General features: G+C 52.5%; 1 protein-coding gene across 2 annotated transcripts in view; it reads left to right on the top strand.

Annotated features, from left to right (window-relative positions):
- The first annotated feature begins 6,742 nt into the window (after positions 1 to 6,742).
- The window catches only part of ZC3H18 (zinc finger CCCH-type containing 18), a 50,416-nt gene continuing 34,273 nt past the window's right edge, over positions 6,743 to 22,885 (top strand). Inside the window, exons 1-4 of one of the 2 annotated variants that reach the window (XM_029205772.1) lie at positions 6,743 to 6,927; positions 13,109 to 13,698; positions 21,288 to 21,372; positions 22,112 to 22,183. In XM_029205772.1, the coding sequence (XP_029061605.1) occupies positions 13,123 to 13,698; positions 21,288 to 21,372; positions 22,112 to 22,183 (733 nt within the window). In that variant the 5' untranslated portion in view covers positions 6,743 to 6,927; positions 13,109 to 13,122. The remainder of the gene's footprint in view (positions 6,928 to 13,108; positions 13,699 to 21,287; positions 21,373 to 22,111; positions 22,184 to 22,885) is intronic. The other variant, XM_029205764.1, reaches the window with a different exon arrangement.

The following is a 22,885-nucleotide window of genomic DNA, read 5'->3' as shown; positions in this document are numbered from 1 at the left end:
CCCGGGGCCTGTGAACCTCGTGAGACAGGGGCAGGCAGCCACCCGTTGGCTGGGTTTCAGGGTTGCCCCTGGATGTCTCCAGGGAGGGAAGGAAGCCAGGTGGGGTCAGTGCCGGGAACCCCATGAGGGCAGGATGGAGCCTGGAGGGACGAGGGGTCCCACGGGGTCAGCACCCCTGACGGTGGAGCCCATCCTTTCCTGAGAGTGGAGCCCTCTCACTGCGTCTGCGTAGGGGCTGCTGCGATGTGAGTGGGGTCTGGATGAAGATGGGGGAGTGTGCACGTGTGTGCACATCAGGGCCCGCACATGAGCCTGCGCCCACCTGTGCCCTTCACCACGTGACCGTGAGCTAGTGCAGGGGACGGACAGCATTTGAACGTCCAGGAGCCTGAGGCCCTCCCAGCATGGGACCCCAAATGCCCAGACTAGCGCGCCCTCTGGTGGCTGACTGGCATCCGGTCGCTTGGAGAGGCGAGGACTCCTGGTTCCCTCCTCGCGGTGGATCCGTCCAGCAGATTCATTTTCGCAAATGTGGCTTTCAGAGAGAAGCCCTCGTGCGGGGCTCACCCTCGCCCCTGGACAAACTCATAAAGACACACACGCATACGTTGAGGCATTTGGGGCGGGGTCGAGGGGATGAGCCCTGAGCGAAGGCAGAGGGCAACGTGAGCCCTGCACCCACCGTGGCGTCGGGGCACAGAAAGCAGCAAGCACAGCCTTGCTGAGCTGAGGAGGCGGGACACACCGGCCGGGGCTTGAGGGGAAGCTCCCACCCTGGAGAAAACCTCAGGAACCAGCGGAAAGCACCTGGGGGGGAAGGTCCGCGGCGCGGAACCAGCAGTGTGTGGCACTGGGAGAGACAGGTTGCAGATGGAGCCTGCGGACGGGGAGGTGGGCGTAGAAGGCCTCCTCCCCGGGAGCACGGACCAGCCCTGGTGACTAGAAGCAGACCTTAACAGGGCCCAGTGATCTGCTAAAACCACCTGCCGGGAAGAATGAAGCCTCGCCTTCTTTGGGAGTAGATAATTCATCCACAATGTCCCACAGCAAATTGAAAATACAAGGGGTGTGCTGAAAAAGGGCCAGCTCGCTGAAAACCAGGGGAAACGCGGCGGACCCCCGGGTGATCCAGACGCAAGAGCTGTCAGACGGGGGTTATCAAATAACCTCCTGCCACGCCCTTCTTGTCACTGCCTTGCTTAGGAGCCTCCCATGGCCCCATGGCTCCTCAGCAGGGCACCCAGCGCCCCCTCCCACCTTGCAAGCAGCTTCGCTTCACCCCTGTATAGATTTATGTATAGATTTATACACAGAAGCTTGGGATCCATATGTTACAATGCTAAACAATTACAACCTTGGGCTTCCCTGGTGGCGCAGTGGTTGAGAGTCCGCCTGCCGATGCAGGGGACGCGGGTTCGTGCCCCGGTCCGGGAGGATCCCGCGTGCCGCGGAGCGGCTGGGCCCGTGAGCCATGGCCGCTGAGCCTGCGCGTCTGGAGCCTGTGCTCTGCAACGGGAGAGGCCACAGCAGGGAGAGGCCCGCGTACCGCAAAAGAAAACAAAAAACAATTACAATCTTGTAAGTATTGTGTGATATTACAATCACCTGTAAACATTTGGGCCATTTCTGGGTTTTGCCTTTGTTCTTTCGGTTATTACGAAGAGACCTATGAACATCGTTGCTGGAATGGGCAAGAGAGTCCCAGGCCAGTGGTTCTTACTCTTTCCCGGGGCCTGTTAACCTGCAGGCCGCTGGCCCACAGCCAGAGAGTCTCAAGCAGCAGGAGTGGGGCAGGGCCTGAGAATGTGCATTCCTAACAAATCCCTAGGTGCTGTTGCTGTTGACAATCCAGGGACCCTGCTGTCTAGGGTGGAGCTGCTGATCCCAGGCACTGCTCTCACTAATGCCATGCTGTTTCCCAAGGTGGTCGTGGCCCAATGCAGATTACCACACCTTTAAGTTCCCATCCAGCGTTCCACGATTATGGCCGTGCAGATGTCTGTCACAGCCCATGGCCACAGCTATTTTATACGATAAGTAATGTTAATGTAGGCCCATTGGCTCAACTGACCCAAAGGCCCTTGCCTGATGGGACCACACGTATTGTCCCACAGAACGTGGGGGGATGTGCCAGTTAATATCACAGTGGCTGCCGGTGACAGTGACCCCAAATGACCAGGGCTGGATGAAACAGACGTTTACGTTTCTCTTTTGTAACAGCCACAGCCAGAGTACCTTAATCTGGAGACAGCCTCATTCACTAGGTCACTTGGGTTTTGTGGTCCGACCGCCTGGGGTGGAATCCCAGCTCTTAGATGTTACAGTTTCTATTTCCCTGAGTACAAAACGGAGAGAATGGTGGGGCTGCCTCCCAGGATTCTACGAGATCGCTGGGCACCAGGCCTGCTGTGAGTCCATATAAGGACAGATGTTTGTGCCTGTCACCTCCTGTCTCTTCCTTCTCTCCTGAGAGGGAGGCAGCAGGGGTGAATAGCCCCACTGCGCAGAGCCGGAACACTGAGGCCTAGAGAGCACTGCTTGCATCGTTATACTTGGGGAGTCAGTGGCTCAAAGTCGAGGATTTAGATTCAGAGAGACCTGGGTTCTAATCCCACCTTGGCCGTTTTCTGTCTTTCTAAATGCACCTCCCCGCCCTCCCCCATACACACACACACACTCCAGATGTTAAAAACACTGTGATTAGTAACCCCAGGTGGGGGGACGGGGGGGGCCGGCAGCGGCCTAGGGGTACAGAGCCGGGGCAGCGCACTCAGGGGTGGGTTTTATCTGGGGGCAGAGGGAGCTGCTGGAGGGGTCTCAGGCCGGAGTGATGAGATTGGAACCAATCCGAGATTTAGACACGTGTCTCTGAGTGCCAGGAGAGGGTAGGGCTGGGGCAGTGTCAGAGTGGGAAACGGGGGGAGGGGCTGGAGCTGTGGTCTTAATCCTGGCAGGTGGTGAATGTGGCTGGATCCAGAGGCGAGGGGAGGGAGAAACGGGAGGACAATCAGAGATTCACCTATGAGGAGTCCCCTCCCCCAAGCCTCTCCCACCGCCTCTCAGCTCCCACCCACCTCCTGTCCTCTACCATCTCCCTTCATTTCTTTCCTTTTGTTTTTTAATTTTCATTTATTGATTGATTGATTTTTGGCTGCGTTGGGTCTTTGTTGCCGCGCATGGGCTTTCTCTAGTTGCGGTGAGCAGGGGCTACTCTTCGTTGCGGTGCGCGGGTTTCTCATTGCGGTGGCTTCTCTAGCTGTGGAGCACGGGCTCTAGGAGGGCAGGCTTCAGTAGTTGTAGTACGCGGGCTCGGTAGTTGTGGCTCGCGGGCTCTAGAGCGCAAGCTCAGTAGTTGTGGTGCACAGGCTTAGTTGCTCTTTTCTTTTTTTAAAAAAAGAATAGCTTTATTGAAGTATAATTCATATGACATAAAATCTACCCTTTTTTAAATTAATTTTTATTGGAGTATAGTTGCTTTACAACGTTGTACAGCAAAATGAATCAGCTATACATATACATATATACATATACGTATACATACATATGTATATATGTATACATATATGTATATGTATACATATACGTATACATATACATGTATACATATACATGTATACATATATCTCCTCTTTTTTGGACTTCCTTCCCATTTAGGTCACCACAGAGCATTAAGTAGAGTTCCCTGTGCTCTACAGTATGTTCTCGACAGTCGTCTATTTTATACCTACTGTCAATAGCGTATATGTGTCAAACCTAATCTCCCAATTCCTCCCACCCCCCAAAATCTACCCTTTTAAAGTGCACAATTCAATGGTTTTTTTGTATATTCACGAAGTTGTACAACCATCACAACTGCCTGACCCTGGAATATTTTCATCACCCCTAAAAGAACTTTTGTCCCCATTAAGTGGTCATTCCCCATCCCACCACCCCCAGCCCCTGGTAACCTTTCACCTACTTTCTGACTCTGTGGATTTGCCTCTTCTGATATTCCATGTAAATAGAACGTATTAGTCAGCTCAGACGACCATAACAGATACCGCAGACTGGAGGGCTTCAACTACAGACATTTATTTCTCACAGTTCTCGAACCTGGAAGCCCAGGCTCCGGGCTCTGGCGAGAGCCCCCTTCCACCGTCTTGTGTTCTCTTACGGTTGGACTACAGCATCTCTTCTTAGACAGAGTTCAATCTTCTGTATGGCTGAGTAGTACTCTACCGTATGGATGGTAGAGTGCCACACGGCTTGTAGGATCTTAGTTTCTGGACCAGGGATCAAACCTGGGCCTTTGTCAGTGGAAAGGCCAAGTCCTAACCACCAGACCCCCAGGGAATTCCCTGGACCACGTTTTACTGAGCCATCATCAGTTGGTGGACACCTAGGTTGTTCCCACTTGGGGGCTGTTGTGAATAACACCTGCTGGAGCATTCGTGTACAGGCTTTTGTGCACACATTTCATTTCTCATCACCGGGTCAAGTGGTAGCTCCCTGTCAATGCCCTCAATTTCTTCCCTCGCTCATTCATTCACACATGGTCCACTGCAAAGTGAAAACGTGGGCCCCTTGTTCAAAAACGATTAAGAGTCTTAAGGCGAGGACAGCAGAGCATTCGACCAAGCCCAGGGTCCCTCTAAGGGCAGGTTCCTATTGTAACATGGACAGTTTGATGCTCTGCAGTAGGCTCGGTGTGGCTCCACCCTGATGGTTGTGAAGGCAGCTGGTAAGCTGTAAAAATACTCCCAATGCCACATGATGTCCTTCTGATCAAGGACATTAAGCTGAGTGCATTTAATAAGATACAGAGCTGTTTATCCACATGGAAAGAGTGTAAAATTTTAAGTTCTGATATTTGAACGCAGTATCTTTTTTGTTGTTGTTGTTGTTGCAGTGCTCGGGCCTCTCACTGCTGTGGCCTCTCCCGTTGCGGAGCACAGGCTCCGGACGCACAGGCTCAGCGGCCATGGCTCACAGGCCCAGCCGCTCTGCGGCACGTGGGATCTTCCCGGACCGGGGCACGAACCCGTGTCCCCTGCATCAGCAGGCGGACTCTCAAGCACTGTGCCACCAGGGAAGCCCCTAAACGCAGTATCTTTAAAAAATGATTAACTTTTGTGTTGAGCTGATTATTATTTTGTTTTTGTTTCTGTTTTTTTGAGCTGATTATTTTTAAGAAATCAGTGTTAAAAATTCAACTGAGTAAACTTGAAGATCTAATTAGCTTTATTCCACAATTTATGAATCAGGCTGCATGCCATCTAGCAAGCAGAAAGGCTTCTAAAAGCTGTACAAAATGGAGGTTGTTATAGGCACAGGAGGGTGGGACAAGGAAGTTAAAAGGGTGGGTTACTTCCAGCAAGGGCACCTTCCTTCTCTTAAGGGATGCAGGGGTCTTAGGCAGATCACCTCCCCAGTGCTGACTGATGGGTTTAAATTACCACTCTAGGGAAGGCTACAACTTCAATTAAATTAGGTATTAAGTCTTGATAGGCTTAGCATAAGTGACTCCATTTTGGACCTGTTGCTACTTTTTAACAACATTGGGAATAGTTTTAAATGCTTAAGCTTTCAGTGGTCTATGTCCTTTTGCCAGCCAGGAGTCCTATTTTTATTATTTGCTATGGGGAAAATCCCACCCTGGACCTCTCATTCTAAGACAGCACACAAAAAAATATTTGCTTTTCAATTTATAAGCTAATTAAGGTTGATTTTTACTACTGAGAACTTTATGGTGCTTCCAGCAAATAGGTTACAAGCCACAGTGTGGTAAAATCCACCAGGACTCTATGAAATTTTCTTTTTAGTTGATCCTGTTTCTTAACCCAAAGATGACACCACAAAATGATGAAGCAAGCTTTTCAACACTGGATTGCCTACAAAAAATAATAATAAAAATTAAATGTTTAAGCTTTGACATTTAAACTCAATATCTCAAAAAAATGATTAAATTTTGTGTTGGACTGATTATACTTGATAAAGCAGGAACTATTTACTTGCACAGAAATAGTTTTAAAAAAATGTTTAGGCTTCATTCTTTCAAAGATTTCCTAATTGAATCACCTGGATACATCATGCTTAAGATTCAGTCAGAAATACACCAGAGATGCTCCCTAAAATAATCGGTGGGAGGTTGGATGAAACAAAATGATTAATCATCAATAGCATTACATACTTATTTGTGTCTCGACATCACATCAACTCTGTTAATTTTATTATGTCATCATTTCTTAGAATATTTGTTCTACAAATAAAAATATTTTCTTTGTCAAAAAAATGTTTAGTCTTTGACATTTAAACCCAGTTTCTCGAAAATGATTAATTTTGCGTTGCATTGATTATATTTAACAGAGAGGGAGCTATTTAGTCCCCGGGAAGAAGTTTAATATGTTTAAGGTTTGCTATTTAAACTCATTTCCCGGAAAGGATTTACTTTGGCTGGGACCTCTTCAGCCGGAACTTAGCAGGTAAGTTCCGAGCCCCGAGGTCGCAGGACCCACCTCCGCGAGTCCGGTACCGCCAGCAGAGCGCACCGCCAGGTGCGAACCGGCGCTCGCCGGTCACGAGACCGCTCGGCTCGCGAGGCCCTCCCTGCGCCTAGGCGGGCGGGGCGCCGGCTCGGAGACCCGCCCCAGGGGCGGTGCCCCGGCCGCGCCTGCGCCGTGCTATCTCGGGCGGGGGCGGCCGCGCGGAGGCCGGAAGGAAGCGGACGGAGGGCGTGGCAAGCGAGGGAAGCCCGCCGGGCCGCAGACAACCGTCGCGGCCTGATGACGTCGCACAATGGCCGGCCCCCGCGGGTAGTGGAGCCCGTTTGTTCCGCCCGCGTCGCGTCTCAAGCCGGAGCCTGTGAGGAGCCGAAGGGCTGAGGGACCTCATCTCCGCGCCGCCCCGACACCTGCGAAGCCGTGGCCCCCTCTCTGCCCTTGCGCTGAGGTAAGTGGTGGCGATGGCGGGAGGCCGGGCCGGCGGGAGGAGGAGGCCGAGGCGGCCGGGCGGGGAGCGTGGCGGCGGCGCGGAGCCGAGGCCCGGGAGCCCCGCCGCCTCCGCCTCCGCCTCCGGGGAGCGCTCCAGGCTGCCTCCGGCCGAAGCGTGGCTCTCGGGCCCCGGGAAAGGGAAGCTGAGCTAGGCACGATCCCACGTTCCTTCCGGGCGAGCCGGCCTGGGGGTCCTGGACCCCCTCAGGTCGAGCGCCCGACAGCTGCTTCCGCTCTCTGCAGTGGGGTTGATCTCCCGAAGCTGTCATTTCTCTTCCGGGATATTCGCGTGGCATTGCTTTCCGCCCACAAGGATGGGGTGGGGGGGGCGGAAGGAGGCACACAGGTTCGCCCTCCGGATTGGGGATAGGCTCTTCGGGAGCTTTGAGCTCCCCGGAGCCTCCTGGAACTTGCTCCCTCGGCTTCCCGGAGGCACAGGTAGGACCTATTGGCTGTGTCCCAAGACGCGAGCCACTCTTTGGAATAAAATTCCTTGTGCCCCTTTGGTTAAGAGCCCAAAGGATGCCGGCTCATTGCTGGGAGAACCTAAGACTTAAAGACTTTCAGCCTTACTCCTGCTAAAACTTCAGTGTTACTGACTACTTCATGACAGCTGAGTTTGCCGGCTAGAGTGGTTGATCATCTTAAATGAGCTGTTCAGCTCTCTATCTGTGAGAGCAGGTCAGTTCTTCAGATCAATTTGGGGAGAATGGACGAAGGGGGCATTTAGAGACATAGCAGTGCTGTCATCTTTTCTCCTTTGATTCTCATCTCCTTCGTGTTGCCTGTGGAGTGGTCCTGTCCCAGAGCAGAGGTTGGGATTCTCAGGGTGAGCCTGGACCCAGGCTGATTCCCGCTTCCCAGGCAGGGGAGTCTTTGCCTGATGACTTTACAATCTGAGCACATGTGTGGAGCCCAGCCAGCTCTGGAAACCAATCAGGTGTGTCCCAGAGGCTGGAACTTGTCTCCGGTTCTGGGTGGGAAACGATCAAACGCTGAAGAGGTTTTTTCCTTTTCCACAGATCATCTCAAGGTGAGTGCTTCCTCCCTGAGGAGTCGTTTGATGTCAAGTTTAGTCAGTTTGGGGATGGTGTCTGTCACCAACCTTGACATCCTTCCTTTGGATGTTGTAAATCCATGAAGTTATGAGTCTGAATTTTAACCAGATGTACCAGAACTTGGGCATTCAGATAGGGACTGCTCTGTTAAAAATCATTATCCTGGAAGGTTAGGCTTGTATTTCATTGGTGCTCCTTTGCCAAAACCTCTTTGGAACTGCTGTTTTGGTAGTAAATATACAAGCCGTAGTAAATATACAAGCCATAGGAGAAAAATCAGTCTCATTCAATAGTCACACCCCATGTTTGACCAAAACCCATCTTACCTGGCTTGGGAACTCACCTCACTTACCAGACCAGGCTCTGAACAGCTTCCTGCGGTTTGTCAAAGTGACCCACCGTGAGAGGGGGAAGACTTGGGGCCACTGAGAGTGCCAGGGGAGTGTTCTGCAGGTTCTAAAGGTTGCTGAGAAGGAAAAGCTCCCACCTGTTGTGTACCGTACCAGTGTCCTTGCAGTCAGGCTGCAGCCTTCCAGAATGACCGCTGGGAAACGAGGCAGCACCCACTCTGTCTCAGTTCTAGAATAGTCTTCTAAAAAGTAGGCAGTTACTTCAAGTTTCTTTCTGGCGTGCAACAGGTGGTTTATCAAGTAATGAGACTTTGTGATTTATTCAGGCAGCGTCTCTCAGTCCCCGTCTGCCAGTGTAGTACGCTGGGGAGACACAGTGATGGACACTGTTATTCTGTTCTCCAGGCAAGTTCACTGTCTTGTGGGTCAAAGGACTAAAGAGTTCTAAACTTTGCCAAGAACGCTCGATGACGGGTGATTGTGTGAGAAGAAAAGACTGAGTAAGAATAGTGAGCCTGGGGGTCGTGAAGACGTGCAGACGACCCTCCATTTCACTGTGTGCATTTAATAGACCACATGGTTTTCTTGGCTCCTGACACAGAGCACGTGCTCAGATATTGGCCAAATTGAATTAATCTCAAAACAGGACACTGACGCCCAGAGAGCCAGTTAGCTCGCCCAGAGCGGGGCCCGGAACACACACCGTCTTCTGACCCCCGGGGACACACCCCTTCTGTGCAGCGGGGTGTGACTCAGGGTGCTTCTGATAAGCGGGAAGATTCTTTGGCATGTTTTCCTCTGCAAGCTGTTCACCTGTGTGTAGCCTCAGATTGGAAAATCCCAGGAGGTTCCACAGGGAAAGAAGAGATGGGACCCCTTTGCTCAGGAGATTGTCAGAGCCTGCTAAGGGTGACTGTGTGTCCCAGTATGCCTAGGACAGCCAGGCTCATGCCTGCTGTAATGGTTAACAGTGCCCCCTTTCAGTCTCAAACACGCCCCCAAGTTCAGACAATAAGTTATATGGTAGCTCTGCTACCAAGTGCCAGCCGTTTGCTGAGCTCGGAGAACCCAGGTGATTCTGAGCCCTTCCACTCAGGCCCTTCATGGGGTCGGGGGCGGGGGGGTCTCCCAACAGACTTTGCACACAGATAGTTGGGTATACAGTGTGGCGAGTTTGGGTATGTAGTAGAATAATGTACAGCATACTTAGGGCAGGAGTCCTCAGTGGGTGGACCTCAGGAGGTTTTGAACTCCGAAAGTGGGGGATAAATTGTGTATGTCCAGGTTTTTCTAGGGAGAGGAGCCATCCCCTTCCTCAGATTCTCAGAGCAATCCGTGCTGCCCAGAAGGCTGACAGCGCTAGTCCTCCCCGATAAGAACAGGTGCACACAGGGCCTTTCACTCTACCACCTTCTGGTCAGCACTGAAAACTGCCGGTGAGAGGAGGGGAGTTAGCTTTGTGCTTGGAAGGTTGAAGTGAATTCCATAATACAAACTTTGGGGGACATGCAGGCTCTGCAAGTGCTTCTTTTTTACACACAGTACAGCAGCCTCAGGATTTTAATCGGAGGCAGCATTTCCTGTGGTGTCGGTGTAGAAGTGTGCACCTTTGTGAGGGCTTCTTTTATGAGATTCACCTTTAGTGTAAGTGCCTAAGGTTGAAGCTTTAGACACATTTAAAATAAATAAGTGGCTGGTGTCACAAGTTTGATTCCCGTATGCTCATCACTGTTCTTTAATAGTCTGTATGGATCATATAGTTACTTTTCCGTCTCCGTGAAAATGTGTCTTTTTGGTTCTAGAAGGGCTAAGATAGCAACCTAGACGGATCAGCACAGACCTTTAGAAGGGAGAAAAGAACGACAGGCAAAAGGTACTGCTTTAGTAGAAGTCCCCGACTTATGTGAGGGCTCTGTTCCAAAAAAGAACGTGTAAAGTCAGTTAGAGCTCGGGTCCCATCTTCCTGCCAAAACAAGGGCGGTAGGTGGGGGTTAGTCCCTGGGCAGTTAGCGGGAGCTGGTTTCATGCATCGGGCCGGCGCCGGCACTGGGCACCTGCTCCGGCAGCAGCTCGGAGATGCAAGCCCCGATCGCGCCCGGTGGCCACGTGGCCTTGGTGTCCTTCTCTGTGAGCGGGGCCGCACTTGTTTGCAGGGTTGATGCGAGGAGCTGGGTCGAGTGCCTGGCGGAGTAGTGGTCTCTCAGCAGGTGGGGGACTTGATCTTATCGCGCACGTGGTCGTGCACAGGTGACTGTCCGGCGTGTGCTGGATGGCTGTTTCCTGAGCACCCAGGAGGCTGACCGCAGTCTGGTGGGGAGAGGGGTGTGGGTGTTGGAAGCCAACAGGCTGATCTCATTTAGGTGTCGCAACCACTTCTGATGCTGTTTCCCCGTGTTTCAGATGAAGAAACTGGGGTCTGGCAAGTTTGCATAATTTGCCCAAGACCCTAAAGCTGGGAAGCAGCAGCGCCGGGATTCGGGTTCTGATCAGAAGCCCACACTGTGTGCCCTGTTCCATGTGTCCCGGAAAGACATGGCCCACTTGCTTGAGCTCATATAGTTGGAGTTAGGCATTCTCTCTCCCATTTCTTACCCTAGGGTTTAAATCGACGTTTGCCAGAATATAAGAGCAATTTGGTTGGACCTAATCATGACAGTGAAACCTTTTGGCACCTGGGCCCCAAGAAGGGGCTGCTATCAAGTTACTAGTGAGGGAGCCTCTGTGCCATGAACAGGATAATATGTTGCAAAGCTAGAGTATCAGTTTTGTGGATTTTAAACTAGTGTAAGGGGACACTTAATTTTGATTACCAGTTGATTGATTTCAGAGGCGACTTGGTTCCCAAGGTTGCCATTAGCCTGTATGATGTGAGAATCAGAATTTGTCAGGTTTCCAGTAGGGATATGTCTGAGGCTCAGTGACCAGCTGCGGGTGACTGCCTGCCTACAGGGTCCCGGGTGCCAGCCTGAGCAGCTGGGGAATGAAAGTCCCTGCCCTTCTGTGGAGAGGTTTCGATATATACAATGTAATCAAAACTGTACAAGGGTAGGCATAGGACGTCATACACAAAGGAAAATCTCCAGTTTTTACTGATGTCATTAGCCAAGGAGCGGGGAGGCTGCCGGTTTGCCACTGGCCCCTGACTGGCTGCCCCAAGGCCCCCGCGCTCTGTCTGGAAGAGGTGCGGGTGCTGGGCCCTGTCCGCGGTCGCCTTCTTGCCTTGCGCGGTGCCCTGGGCTGCAGGGGTGATGTGTGTGGTGACAGGCTCTGCCCTGCACAGGGAAGCCAGGAAGCCGCGGGGCAGCAAAATGCACCATTTTAGGGCTAACTTTTAAATGATTCTTTCCAGTAGTCCTACCTCTGGATAGTGTGGTTAGAAGACTGAAAAGTGAATCATTTTCAAAGCCGTCTACTTTTAAGTGACTTTGAATGGATTGGTTGGTTTGTAAATTTCTTTTAGTGCTAACCATTTTTTTTTATTTATAAAGTGATGAATTTTAAGTAACTTGTCCTCATGTTTGCTGAATTTTAACAATTTCCATTAACAGCAAAAAAACAAAACAAAACTGTTTTTAACTGTGGGTTCAGATACCAACTCTTGGTATGTGCACCTTTAAACATAGGTTCTCCTTTTGAAGGTATAAATTTAAAAGATACACTTTAAATTTTTAGTTACGTAAATGCATAAAATAATTTTATATAAAGTATGTAAATATACTTGTGCGTTTCCAGATCTCACTGAGGTACCAAGTAGCATGACTGGGGCATACGTTATTTTAAATAAAAAATTTTGAAGAATCAAGTGAACATTAAAGCCTTCACTGTTCCTGCTGTCTCACACCAGCTTCGTGGTTACTCACTACCCGTTGCATGGCGGATGGTAAATGTTTGCTTGTAGGCTGTTTGGTGTCGATTTCATGCACACACCGTCTCAACCCACCTTCTGCAACCTGCGTTTAGAACCAATGGAACAATGTCCTATCTTTGCACGTTGGGGTGGGAAAACCAGAAAATAGTCACTTTATAATTAAATCTAGTGAGTGAAAATAGAAATGAAATCTTCTAAAATGACACTGTTGGTCTTTTTATATAAGAAACTCCTTAAATATGTAAGATTTTCTGCCAGAGTTCTTTCCCACGACCTGCCTGTCCTGGAACAGTGGTTCTCGAGAATCACAGTGCACGAAGACCTTCCGGGCGGCCTTCACGGCCTGACCTGGAGAGACGTGCAGGAACGGGAGATGGCCCATGTCCTGGGGGCTCTCAAAGGCAGGCCGGGTTTCTGTTCCAGACCCTGCGGGGTGACTACTCCGGAAGAGGCCAGGCGCTGCCTTCACTGTTGCCACCTCCTTCCGAATGCACGTTTTCCTGAATTTCACAAGTAATTACTTTACGAACCCAAAAAGCTGTCGCTTGCAATGCCCGTCTTCTTGCCCACTGTCTGATAACCAGGCGGGGTGCCCCGTATGGAGGTGGGCACGCCGGCTCTCTCGCTACCCGGTGGCTCCAGACGTGAGGCTCCTGGCACACAGCTCCGCGCGCTCGGCCCGGCCCCGCAGAGGCCTGGGGTGCGGTGCCGGTGGTCTGCGGCCTGGGGTCTGGGATGTGGAGTAGCCGGGCGGGGCTGAGCCCTCCTGCAGGCCGGAGGCAAGCATGGGGCCCAGCAGACCGGCGCGAGATTGACTGGCCCCTTTGCTGGATGCTGTGAGCGTGTGTTCTCTTTGTTTTGCAGAACCGTGGGTACCGATGGATGTGGCCGAGAGCCCTGACCGGGACCCTCGCTCTCCAGAGGATGAAGAAGAGGAGCAGCAGGGGCTCTCGGACGATGACATCCTGAGGGAAAGTGGGTCTGAGCAGGATCTGGATGGAGCGGGGGGGAGGGCTTCCGACGCGGAGGACGAGGAGAACGTCGCCCCGGGACTGAGTCAGGAGGAAGAGGAGAGCCGCTCCGACGAGGAGGACCGGGACTCTGAGGCTCCGGAGCTGAGCGGGGGCCCGGCCAGCCCCCCGCGGGCCGAGGGGGACCGGGGGGAGGAAGACCGCACCAGCGACCTGAGGGACGAGGCCTCGTCGGTCACCAGGGACCTGGACGAGCACGAGTTAGACTACGACGAGGAGGTCCCCGAGGAGCCTGCCCCCGCCACGCACGAGGACGACACCGAGAAGGCCGGGCCTGAGGATGACGAGGAGAGGGGAGAAGGGGCTCCCGGGGAGGACGGGAAGGCGGGCGTCCACGGCGTGGAGGACAGGGAGCCCGTGGAGGCCGCCAAGGAGAAAAGAAAAGAGGATGACGACGGAGAGATCGACGACGGAGAGATCGACGTGAGTATGCCCAGCGGAGCCGCCGGCAGCGCCCCCGGAGGAGGGGGACAGGAGGCGTGTGCTGGGAGCCATCACCGTGGTGATGAGGGAGCGCTGAAATCAGGGGATGTGGGCTACAGTCAGAAAACTGTCTTCCATTCGGTAGCTGGCAGAAGTCCCGTGGACCCTCACTCATCTGGTGCTGTTGGTTGGATTGCGTTAAAATTCTAGATTTTTTTTTTTTAAACAAGCGGTAATTTTCTGCCTTTTTCTTTGCTGTCTGTAAGTAATATTTGAGTTAGTATTCAACTAGAACCATTGTGGATTTCAGTTCCTGTTGGGTTCTTTTATTTATATATATAAATTTATTCATTTTGGCTGCACTGGGTCTTCGTTGCTGCACGTGGGCTTTCTCTAGTTGCGACGAGCGGGGACTACTCTTGTTGCAGTGCACGGGCTTCTCATTCCCTGGCTCTCTTGTTGCGGAGCATGGGCTCTAGGTGTGCGGGCTCAGTAGTTGCGGCAAGTGGCCGTGCATGGGCTTCTCATTGTGGTGGCTTCTCTTGCTGTGGAGCACGGGCTCTAGGCCTGTGGGCTTCAGTAGTTGTGGCACGTGGGCTCAGTAGTTGTGGCTTGCGGGCCCCAGAGCGCAGGCTCAGTAGTTGTGGTGCGTGGGCTTAGTTGCTCCACGACGTGTGGGATCTTCCCGGACCAGGGATCGAACCCGTGTCCCCTGCATTGGCAGGTGGATTCTTAACCACTGCGCCACCAGGGAGGTCCCCTGTTAGGTTCTTGAGCCTGAAAAAACTTCCTTCCAGCTTTCTCTATTACTTTAGGCATTTTTATGTTTGCCCTTCTTCTCTGCTGAGGGTCACAGCTAGGCCAAGCTTCTTTGGGAGTGTCCCTAAAAAGACCCTCAGGACTGGATAAAATGGGGTTGTGTGTCAGAACGCTTTGGCTTTTGACCAAGCCATCACATTGTTATAACTTATTTAAATTAATCTGGCCTTCAGATTAAGGACAAGGTACCCAGTAATAATCATCTTAGTTGTGCGCAGGTTGGGTTTTTATGACAGATGATTCCGTTGAAAGAATTTCTGTCACGATCTTTTAAGAAGTTGAGTCTGTGGGGGGAAGAGCCTGAAGTCCTGCTGAGAAATGCTTTTACTAAAAGGGGTTGAGAGAGGGACGGAGCAGATTGACAAGATCTGGGGCTTTTAATATCCCGGAAAGGAGATTCTGCTCACTGGAGAGTCGCTGTGGCGAGAGGTGCGAGGAGCGCCTCGGAACCGCTCTGGGTCACCGAGAGAGAAGGGGCTGGTCAAGTGCATAGCCCCGGCTCGCCGGAAGTGCCAGGCTCCTGCGACAGCTGGTATGGATGCTGCGTCGCCGTGGCCGTGCTTCTCAAACTCTGGTTCACGAGAGCAGAACCTTGTGGGGCGTTCCAAGATCGTGTATGTAGTTACAAGCTTAGAATTTTAGATCTTTTATCTTCTCACAACTAAGTGTAGGAGATGGTCTCCTAAATTAGCAGCCGTCACTTATTAATACTGTATTCACTTAGAAGGGTATTGTCGGGACATCATCTATGAACACTCTTAGGTTTCGCCAGCTGTGCTTCCCTCCCATCTGGAAGGTTCACCTTGACCACAGGGTTACCAGAGGAAAAGGAGGTGCCGTGAGACTCCAGGTAATCAGCTTGGACGACATTTTGGGCAGAAGATGAAATCTTTGGTTGAGGTTGCCCATGAGTTTGGTTTTTCAGTTTACAAAGAGGAAAGCCACGTCTGCATCCTGCCACCAAGGATTGAGGGGCTCCTGATGACTGGGGTGCCGTGGCCGGCGTTCTGGGCAGTCTGTTTCCCATTAAGAAAGGACCAGTTGCAAGCTCTTCTTGCTTCAACTGTTGAATAAGCTGTATGGGAAAATTCATCTACCTTCCTGCCTTTCCATGATCATATGTGGACAGGTAGGTGTCTCCCTGCAGGTCCCGGGGGGCCTTGCCGTCATCGCACCCCCGGGCTTTCCTGCCGCACTTAGATGTGGTGGCGTGGGACATTGGGTTGACTGAGCTGGCCCGGGAAAGCACCCATCGTCTGGAGGTTTGCTGGTTTCCCCCAGAAACAGCAGGTGAAATAGAAATCCAGTTTGACTTTCTTGCCCACTTGATCCTAGATGGTTGCTTGGTTTGGCTTGTGCCTGCCTGGCACCTCTCGCAAGGGCCTCACAGCCCTACTGGACCCACAGGCTCCTGGAAACAGAGCACAGCTTCGTTCAGCCACGGGGTGGCACTGCCCTTCCCACACACAGCCCCACGGACCCTGCAGTGTGTCAGGCTCATTGTAACACGCTGGGGTTGTAACTGGGAAGGGCAGAGCCCATCACCCCCCAGGGATAGGCAGGCCTAGACGGGAATGGGCACTATGAATGGAGACTTGGGCCCTCATGGGAGCGCACCTGCGTTCCAGGCTCCTCCCCATCCTTTAACCATTGGCTTCCTCCCATGTCTGCTCCTTTCTGCAGGCTCTGCCTCCTGCCCCCGACTCTGTTACATCTGGCTCGGTGCCTCTGCTGGGCTTCCACAGTGTGAACTGACTGGGTCCTTAGTGTGTTTGTTTCTCTTGCTCTTCCGTGCCCACACCTCCAAGGACACAAGTTCCCTAAGCCTGGGACCTGCGTGGCTTTGCCCCTCTGTTCCCAGGACCTGGCACTTTGGAGACAGCCAGTAACTGCCCTCTCAGCAGACGGGCGAACTCCAGCTGCTTTGGGGCGCATTGAAGTCGAGTGCCATTGAGGTGGGGGTGGCAGTGGGTGGAAGGTGTACACCGGAGAGCCATTCGCATAAAGAGACAGTTCAGGCACTGCGTGTGGGTGACCAGCACCCGCACTGCCCGCTGTTGGAAGAACCCAGTGTAGACACACATTAGTTCGTATTGAAAAACTACTGCTGCTTTGCTTCTGCTCTCTCCATCCCAGTTCCCGTCCGTCCTTCGTCGTCAGAATCTCGGCTAGAGAGTTCGCCCCACGTTCCCGCAAGCACACACTCCTGTATCTTTCTCTCTCGAGATGGACAGGGAGCCAGAGGTGTGCACTTGGGTCCATGAGCAGCCTACTTCTGACAGGACTTTGGCCTGGTCCCCTTCAGTTTAAATCCGTGCCAAGTAGCCTCTGGTCCAAGTGGAAAGTATCCATCCCAGGGGGCCTTTTCCCCATTGCTTTCAAGCACATTTTTGGTATCAGAAGTGAACTACCTGGATGTTATTATGCAGAAGAAAAGGGCACTTTGGCTCACACCTCAAAAGTGCGTTCACTGAGGCCCCTGAGCTTTTCCACGTCTGGCAGGGGTCTTGCAGCCCCGCTGACTCTTTGAAGAGGCTCACCGTTTCCAGGGCCCCTCCTGCACTTCACTGCCCGTCTCCCCTCAGCATCCAGGCCTGGAATAGCTGGGAACGGCCAGCTGAGTGGAAGCGTCTCAAAGGCCCTGTGATTTATCCTCCTTTTAACTGAGAAGCACTTTTCTTTCCTGTTGGGGTACACTGTCCCTCTTTTTTCCCTTGTAGATTTTGGGTCACTGGGACAGGTGAATTGATTTGGGGGGGAGTCACCCCCACCCTCCCCAGCTTTCCTGCTCTGTTAGTGGTTTCCTTAATAGTGACATCAATTTGTACAATAAACCTTTGACATTCTTTTGTCTGAACCACGTAGTTTATAACTCAGGCCTTGAATTACTTTTATATGTTTTGGTGTGCTACCTTCAGATACAAATGCCTTTCTGGAAGTGCCACTCCCTGCTGCAGTGGGGATGGGATTTTGCAAACAGGATCGTGGGCCACCTATTTACAGCACCCGGTTTATTTGTGGGGGGGCTGAGGGTCCCCGACAACCGACAGCTGAAGCGCGGGTGAGTTCGACTTCGTCAGCGGTCTCACCTGTGCAGGAAGCCACGCTTAGGACAGGCACACAGAGCACGCGGCCGTGTGAGGCCTGCCTGGCTCACTCCCGCAGCCCTGCTGAGTTCTGCACACAGACCCCTTCCTTCGTGGCTCTGTGATTCACCTTGACAGACTCAGGGCCTTCCATCTTTGGTCCATCCTTTGCCTCCTCCGCTTATGGACTTGGTTCTCTTTTTTATATCTCTCTTGTCATCTGGTTGACAGAACTTCAGCCACCTGGAGTGTGCCCTTCCTCCTTTCGTCAGTGACTGTCACACTGATAGGGTGCGCGCTCAGAGATGGGGCGGGGTGGGCGCGCCCCGAGTGGACGGGCCACATGACTCCTTGGGCCCAGCCACAGACAGATATACTTGGAGGCGTTTTCTTTGCAGACGGTCTTTTGTCTTTTCTCCTGTTCACATCTGCCTGCTCCTTTCGCGTCTGGACACACAGTATCTTCTGCCAAAGGGCTTCCAGGCAGGTGAGCCCTCGGGCTTAGGGATTTGGGGATGTCCACAGCACTGTCCCCTGGTGGGATCCGGGGAAGCAGCCATGGCGGCCTGGCCACAAGGGACTAAGTAAGGCCTGCCGCCTCCCTCGGGGCGGTTGAGGGGCCCGGGCCACCGTCCCTGCTCAGCGGAGCAGCCCAGAGCTCTGGGGTGGGAGAGCTCTCCTTCTGCCAGCTCACCTGGCCAGAGCCCATGGAGGCCGTTTGTGGCTTTGTATTTACCGCCTGTGAGCTGGTCCCCTCACAGGAGGATGACTGTCCGTCCCAGGCGCCGCTCCACCCACCCGATCGCCTTTCTGAGGCCAGAACATGACCTCTGGCCCCAAAGGGTGTGAATGCGGGATTATAGACCCTAATTGCTACCCCACTTCACAGGTGCAGAATTGAGGGCTCGGGGAGCCCCTGGTTGGCCCGGAGGGTGCCTGGGCCTCTGCTCCAGGGCACGTGCCACATCTTGCTTCCTTACCTGCCGAGACTGCGGAGCTGATGGGTGGGAAATGACTTCTTTTTGTTATTTAGGTCATATACAGGCTTTGTGGTTTTGTTTTCATTTTAAGGAAAATAAAAACCTGCACAAAGGAGAAAGTGAAAGTCACCCATGCTCCCCTCACTCAACGTTTTGACATGTTGCCTCTGAGGGATTTTTCTATCACGATGATACTCGCGCCCCGGGTGGGAGCTCTGGGTGCTCGGAAGGTCAGTGGGGGAGAGCACGGCTGGGGCGGAGGGCCGTGTCCATGGTCATGGTGGCAGGTGTGATCCACGCTGCCCTGTGCCCCATGCCCTGTGCACACTCACCCCAAGGACACGCTGCCGTGGTTCTCCTAGATTTGTAAATTGTGGAGGGCCTGGCACTCACCCCCTGAGTGAGTTGTTGGTGCCGTTTTAGCTGTTTATACCCGCCAGTTTGCTTCTTGCTGGACCTCTGCTCTCTGCTGGCTCCGGGATCAGGGGCTGCCCGTCACAATTCCCACCTGACAGGTACAGCCACGACCTGACAGGACGGCCGTCCAGCCGCTGAGCGCTGGGAGTCTGGCTTCAGAGACCTCCTTCTTGAGCCGTAATTGCGGGAAACTCTTTATAAGATTTAAGAACTCCTTTTGTTTGTCCAGCACTTGAAAGGCCTTTGTACTAAATGAGTGGTTAGTTGACATTTGCGGGTGTTCGATTGCTGAGTGATTTGTTGATGTTTTCGTCTGCTTGGCGTCTGAGAAGCCGCAGAGGGCTCCCTCGTGGCTCGTGGTTCAGGTGAGCGCTCCCCGTCTGAGCGAGGGAGCTGGCTCCTCCTTGCTCTTGTGCATGTTGAGAGTGACATCTTTGCAGAGACGCCTCTTTAACCCGATCTAGTGCACTGACTGAATCTTGATTTCTGAAAAGCAGTCACTCTGTACTCATCATTTCAACTCCTGTGCATTGATTTCCAAACGAAGCAGAAGATTTGAATGAGTTCTGACCTCTCAAAAGAGTTTTGTTTTTCTAATGAGAACAAACAGAATCTGCCTCAACTTAGATGTGAGCTCCTGTGTAATAGATAATAGCACACTGCGGTTATGCCAGGAGGGAAGTAGTGAAAGGAAAGCACGGCTGGGAGACCAGAAGGGCGGGGGCTTCTGCCAGATAGCATAAAATCAGCACATTTTCCTCAAGCTGAAATCATTTTCGGGGTCGGGAAAATGGGGAGGTGTTGTTCACAGGGTACAGGTTTTCAGTTATAAGATGAATAAATTCTCGGGACCTTTAAAAAAAAACCTTGAATAACTTATTTAATCTTTCTCTCTAAAAGAGATTCTGTTGACTCTCTCTTTTAAGGGATATAACTCTGAGGCATCTGTTCTTTTTTGTTATAAAATGCCTTTTAATAACTTGGTATTTTTAAGGCAAAAATTATACAAATATTTAAGCTTTAAAATAAGTCATCATAAATCTAGGGCTTGCCTTCAGTATTTCTTCATTCGGTATCAATACTTGCTGTTTACTCTGAGCCTGACGCTGTTCTTGGAGCGGTGACTCGTGGTGAGCAGAAAGCAGGGTCCGGTTGGGCAGCCACGACGGCTGGGACCCGTGCTCCAGGGGCAGGGGGCTGTGGAACCGGTTGTGAAGGGAGATGGGGGGCCCTGAGGAAGGGGACTCGAGCTGCGATCTGGACATGAGATGAGTTACATGCCGGGGAAGAGAGGCAAGAGTATGGTCAGGCCAGACTTGCAAAGGTCACGGCACTGTGGGGAGCATGTGGAAGGGTTCAGGAGTGTGGACACCCATCAGGAAGCAGTCCCCAGGCCAGGTGGGACTGGGCAGTAGTTTGGACGAGAGTGGCGCTGCAGGAGATGGGGAGAGAAAGGTCCAGGTGACTCCCAGACCTCTGCCCTGCTTGTGATCCCTTGCTTTGACCACATGAGGGCGCTCTGGAATGGGCTGGGACCCGGGGGGCGGGGTGGGGGGCAGTGAGGAGCTCCATCTTGGACTTACCTACTTAACTATGTTAGCAGGGCGCTGGATACCCGCCCAAGCTGGAGGCGGTCCCGGAGTGGGGTCTCAGGGGCACAGGTGGGGACTGAGGAGGGTGCAGAGCAGTGGTCCAAGTCGAGGCTGCTCTTTGGAATCCCTGGCGGAGAGACCCACCCGGGCTGTGGTCTTTAAACCCTCCTGCATTATTCTAAAGCCAAGGTTAGGATCTCTGAACCAGAAGAGAAGGGCCCAGGTCTAAGCTAAAGGTGGATACGCTCGCTGGCCTGAGTCGCCTAAATTCCCTCCTCCTTGCCCCCAGACTTTTAAATTAGAGAAAGTGTCTCATTTAAAGGACATAAATTTTGTTTAAATGTAAAAAATCTTAAAAACCCGAAGTGTAGCCATTTCCTGCCCAGAATTGCTATTAAGAGAAACATGATGCCCCCCCGCTTTTCATCATGCGTCGCGCGCTTCACAGAATGTTGTTTGTCTTGTGTGATGCTGCACTTTTGTGGGTAAGCTTTGAGAGACCCCCATTCTGTGGATGAGGAGCCTAAGGTTTGGAAAATGTACGTGAACTTGGCCACGTGAGTGGCCAGGACCTGAGTCTTGTGACAGTACCTTTTCTGGTTTAGTGAAGGCCGTGCGTGCTGGTAGATGCCCCTCCTGCCTCTTCCCCTCATGAAGACATGTCTCTCTTCAAGTCACGTTGTCCTCTGTTTCAGGATGATGACCTGGAGGAGGGTGAAGTGAAGGACCCCAGTGACAGGAAGGTGAGGCCTCGTCCCACCTGCCGATTCTTCATGAAAGGTAACTGTCTGAGTGAGGGGCCTTTGTGTGGCCCGCTTGTGTGGCCTCGGCTTTTCCTGGGACTGCGGTGGTGGTTCAGCCCTGGGCCTGTGCAGGGCAGTTCTCAGGGCTGGCAGTTCTCAGGCTGGCAGTTCTCAGGGCTCACTGTGGTGGCAGTGGCAGTGCATCGATGTCAGCTGTGGGCCTTTCCTGGTCACTCTAATGCCTCTCTCGGAGGGGAGCCAGCCTGCTCGTTTCACCCTGGAATGCCAGGCCCACCTGCCTAGCGCAGACCTGTATCTTCACTGTAGACAATATTAACTCTTTTTCTAAGTGGTCCTTCTTATAAGGCCAAATGCCCCAGCCACCAATTGTGACATTTTCCCCCCTCTGTAAGGGGAGTTGCCACTTTCTGCAAGGTGTCTCAGAGGCATATCTTTCATTTGGAATGGACTTCTAAATAGAGAGGGTCAGCCTCTGAAGGCAGCAAGGCCCCTCCCTCCTGAAAAGTGGACGGAGTGAGTCAAGTAGCTGTGACAGTGGCAGTGTGACAAGGCTGGTGAGCAGTGGGCCCTCAAGCCCGGGAAGACATGTGTCACGGCACCGTCTGGTGTGCCTCTGATTGCACGTTTCCCTCGCACGGCAGGAAGGTGTTCTTCTCCTGCCCTGGGTTTTGCGCTGACCCTAGATGCCTCGCACAGTGACCCAGCCCACCCATGCAGCCTAACGTTCACAAGAGCTTCCTGTACTTCTTTTCCAGATGTTGTGACACCATTGTCCACTCCTCCTTCACCAATATCAAATTCCATACCATTCAGAGGCCAGGTTAAAGGTACAAAATATACCATATTCATCTCTTTGGTACCTCACAGTCCCCCTGCCCCGGAGGCCAGACTCCTTTCTCCTGGATCCAGAATACTGCTGTGAAGCCAGGGGACGGGGGAGACTCTGAGGGCAGAGAGCGGCCGTGACAAGGCCCACGGGAGCTGCGTGCTGCCTGCACGGGGGGTGGGGGCATGGGGGCGGTGGAGCCCCGTCCTACGAGTGGCCTCGAACAATCCTGTCCCTTGTCTCGAGGTGACCCAAGGATGCGGGTGCACTGGAATGCTCGGGACCCCGGTCAGCGCGTGCTGGGGCCGTGTCCTCTTGGCCGTGCTCATTCTGTGCTGCTGGTTTCTGCCGAGTGGGGGAGTCCGGCTCGTCTGAGTTAGACGGCCACGCGATGGCTCCGTGTGCACTGTGCCCGTGGAACGGGAGCGTGGCCGCCCTCGGGGTGCACATACGTGTGCAGTACCTTGCAGAGAGTAAATTGTTACAGGTCTTGAAAGACTTTGGTATTTTAAGTGTCATTATTTCAGAAAATTTAAACTTAAGACGAAGACTTCTTTTTCATAATGACGTCAGCCCATCTCTGGAATTTCTGGAGTAAAATGATGGAGACAAACACGCATGCATACACATATATGTACTGCAGTCATTTCCAGTTAGCACTGTCCACAAACCGTGTGGTTCAGAAATCTGGCCATCGGTCAAG

The sequence above is a fragment of the Monodon monoceros genome, unplaced genomic scaffold, assembly GCF_005190385.1.
Source record: "Monodon monoceros isolate NGI ecotype Baffin Bay Population unplaced genomic scaffold, NGI_Narwhal_1 Super_Scaffold_10, whole genome shotgun sequence".
Taxonomy (NCBI): domain Eukaryota; kingdom Metazoa; phylum Chordata; class Mammalia; order Artiodactyla; family Monodontidae; genus Monodon; species Monodon monoceros.
The sequence above is the reverse complement of the archived record's forward strand: the minus strand, read 5'-3'. Positions and strand labels throughout refer to the sequence as shown.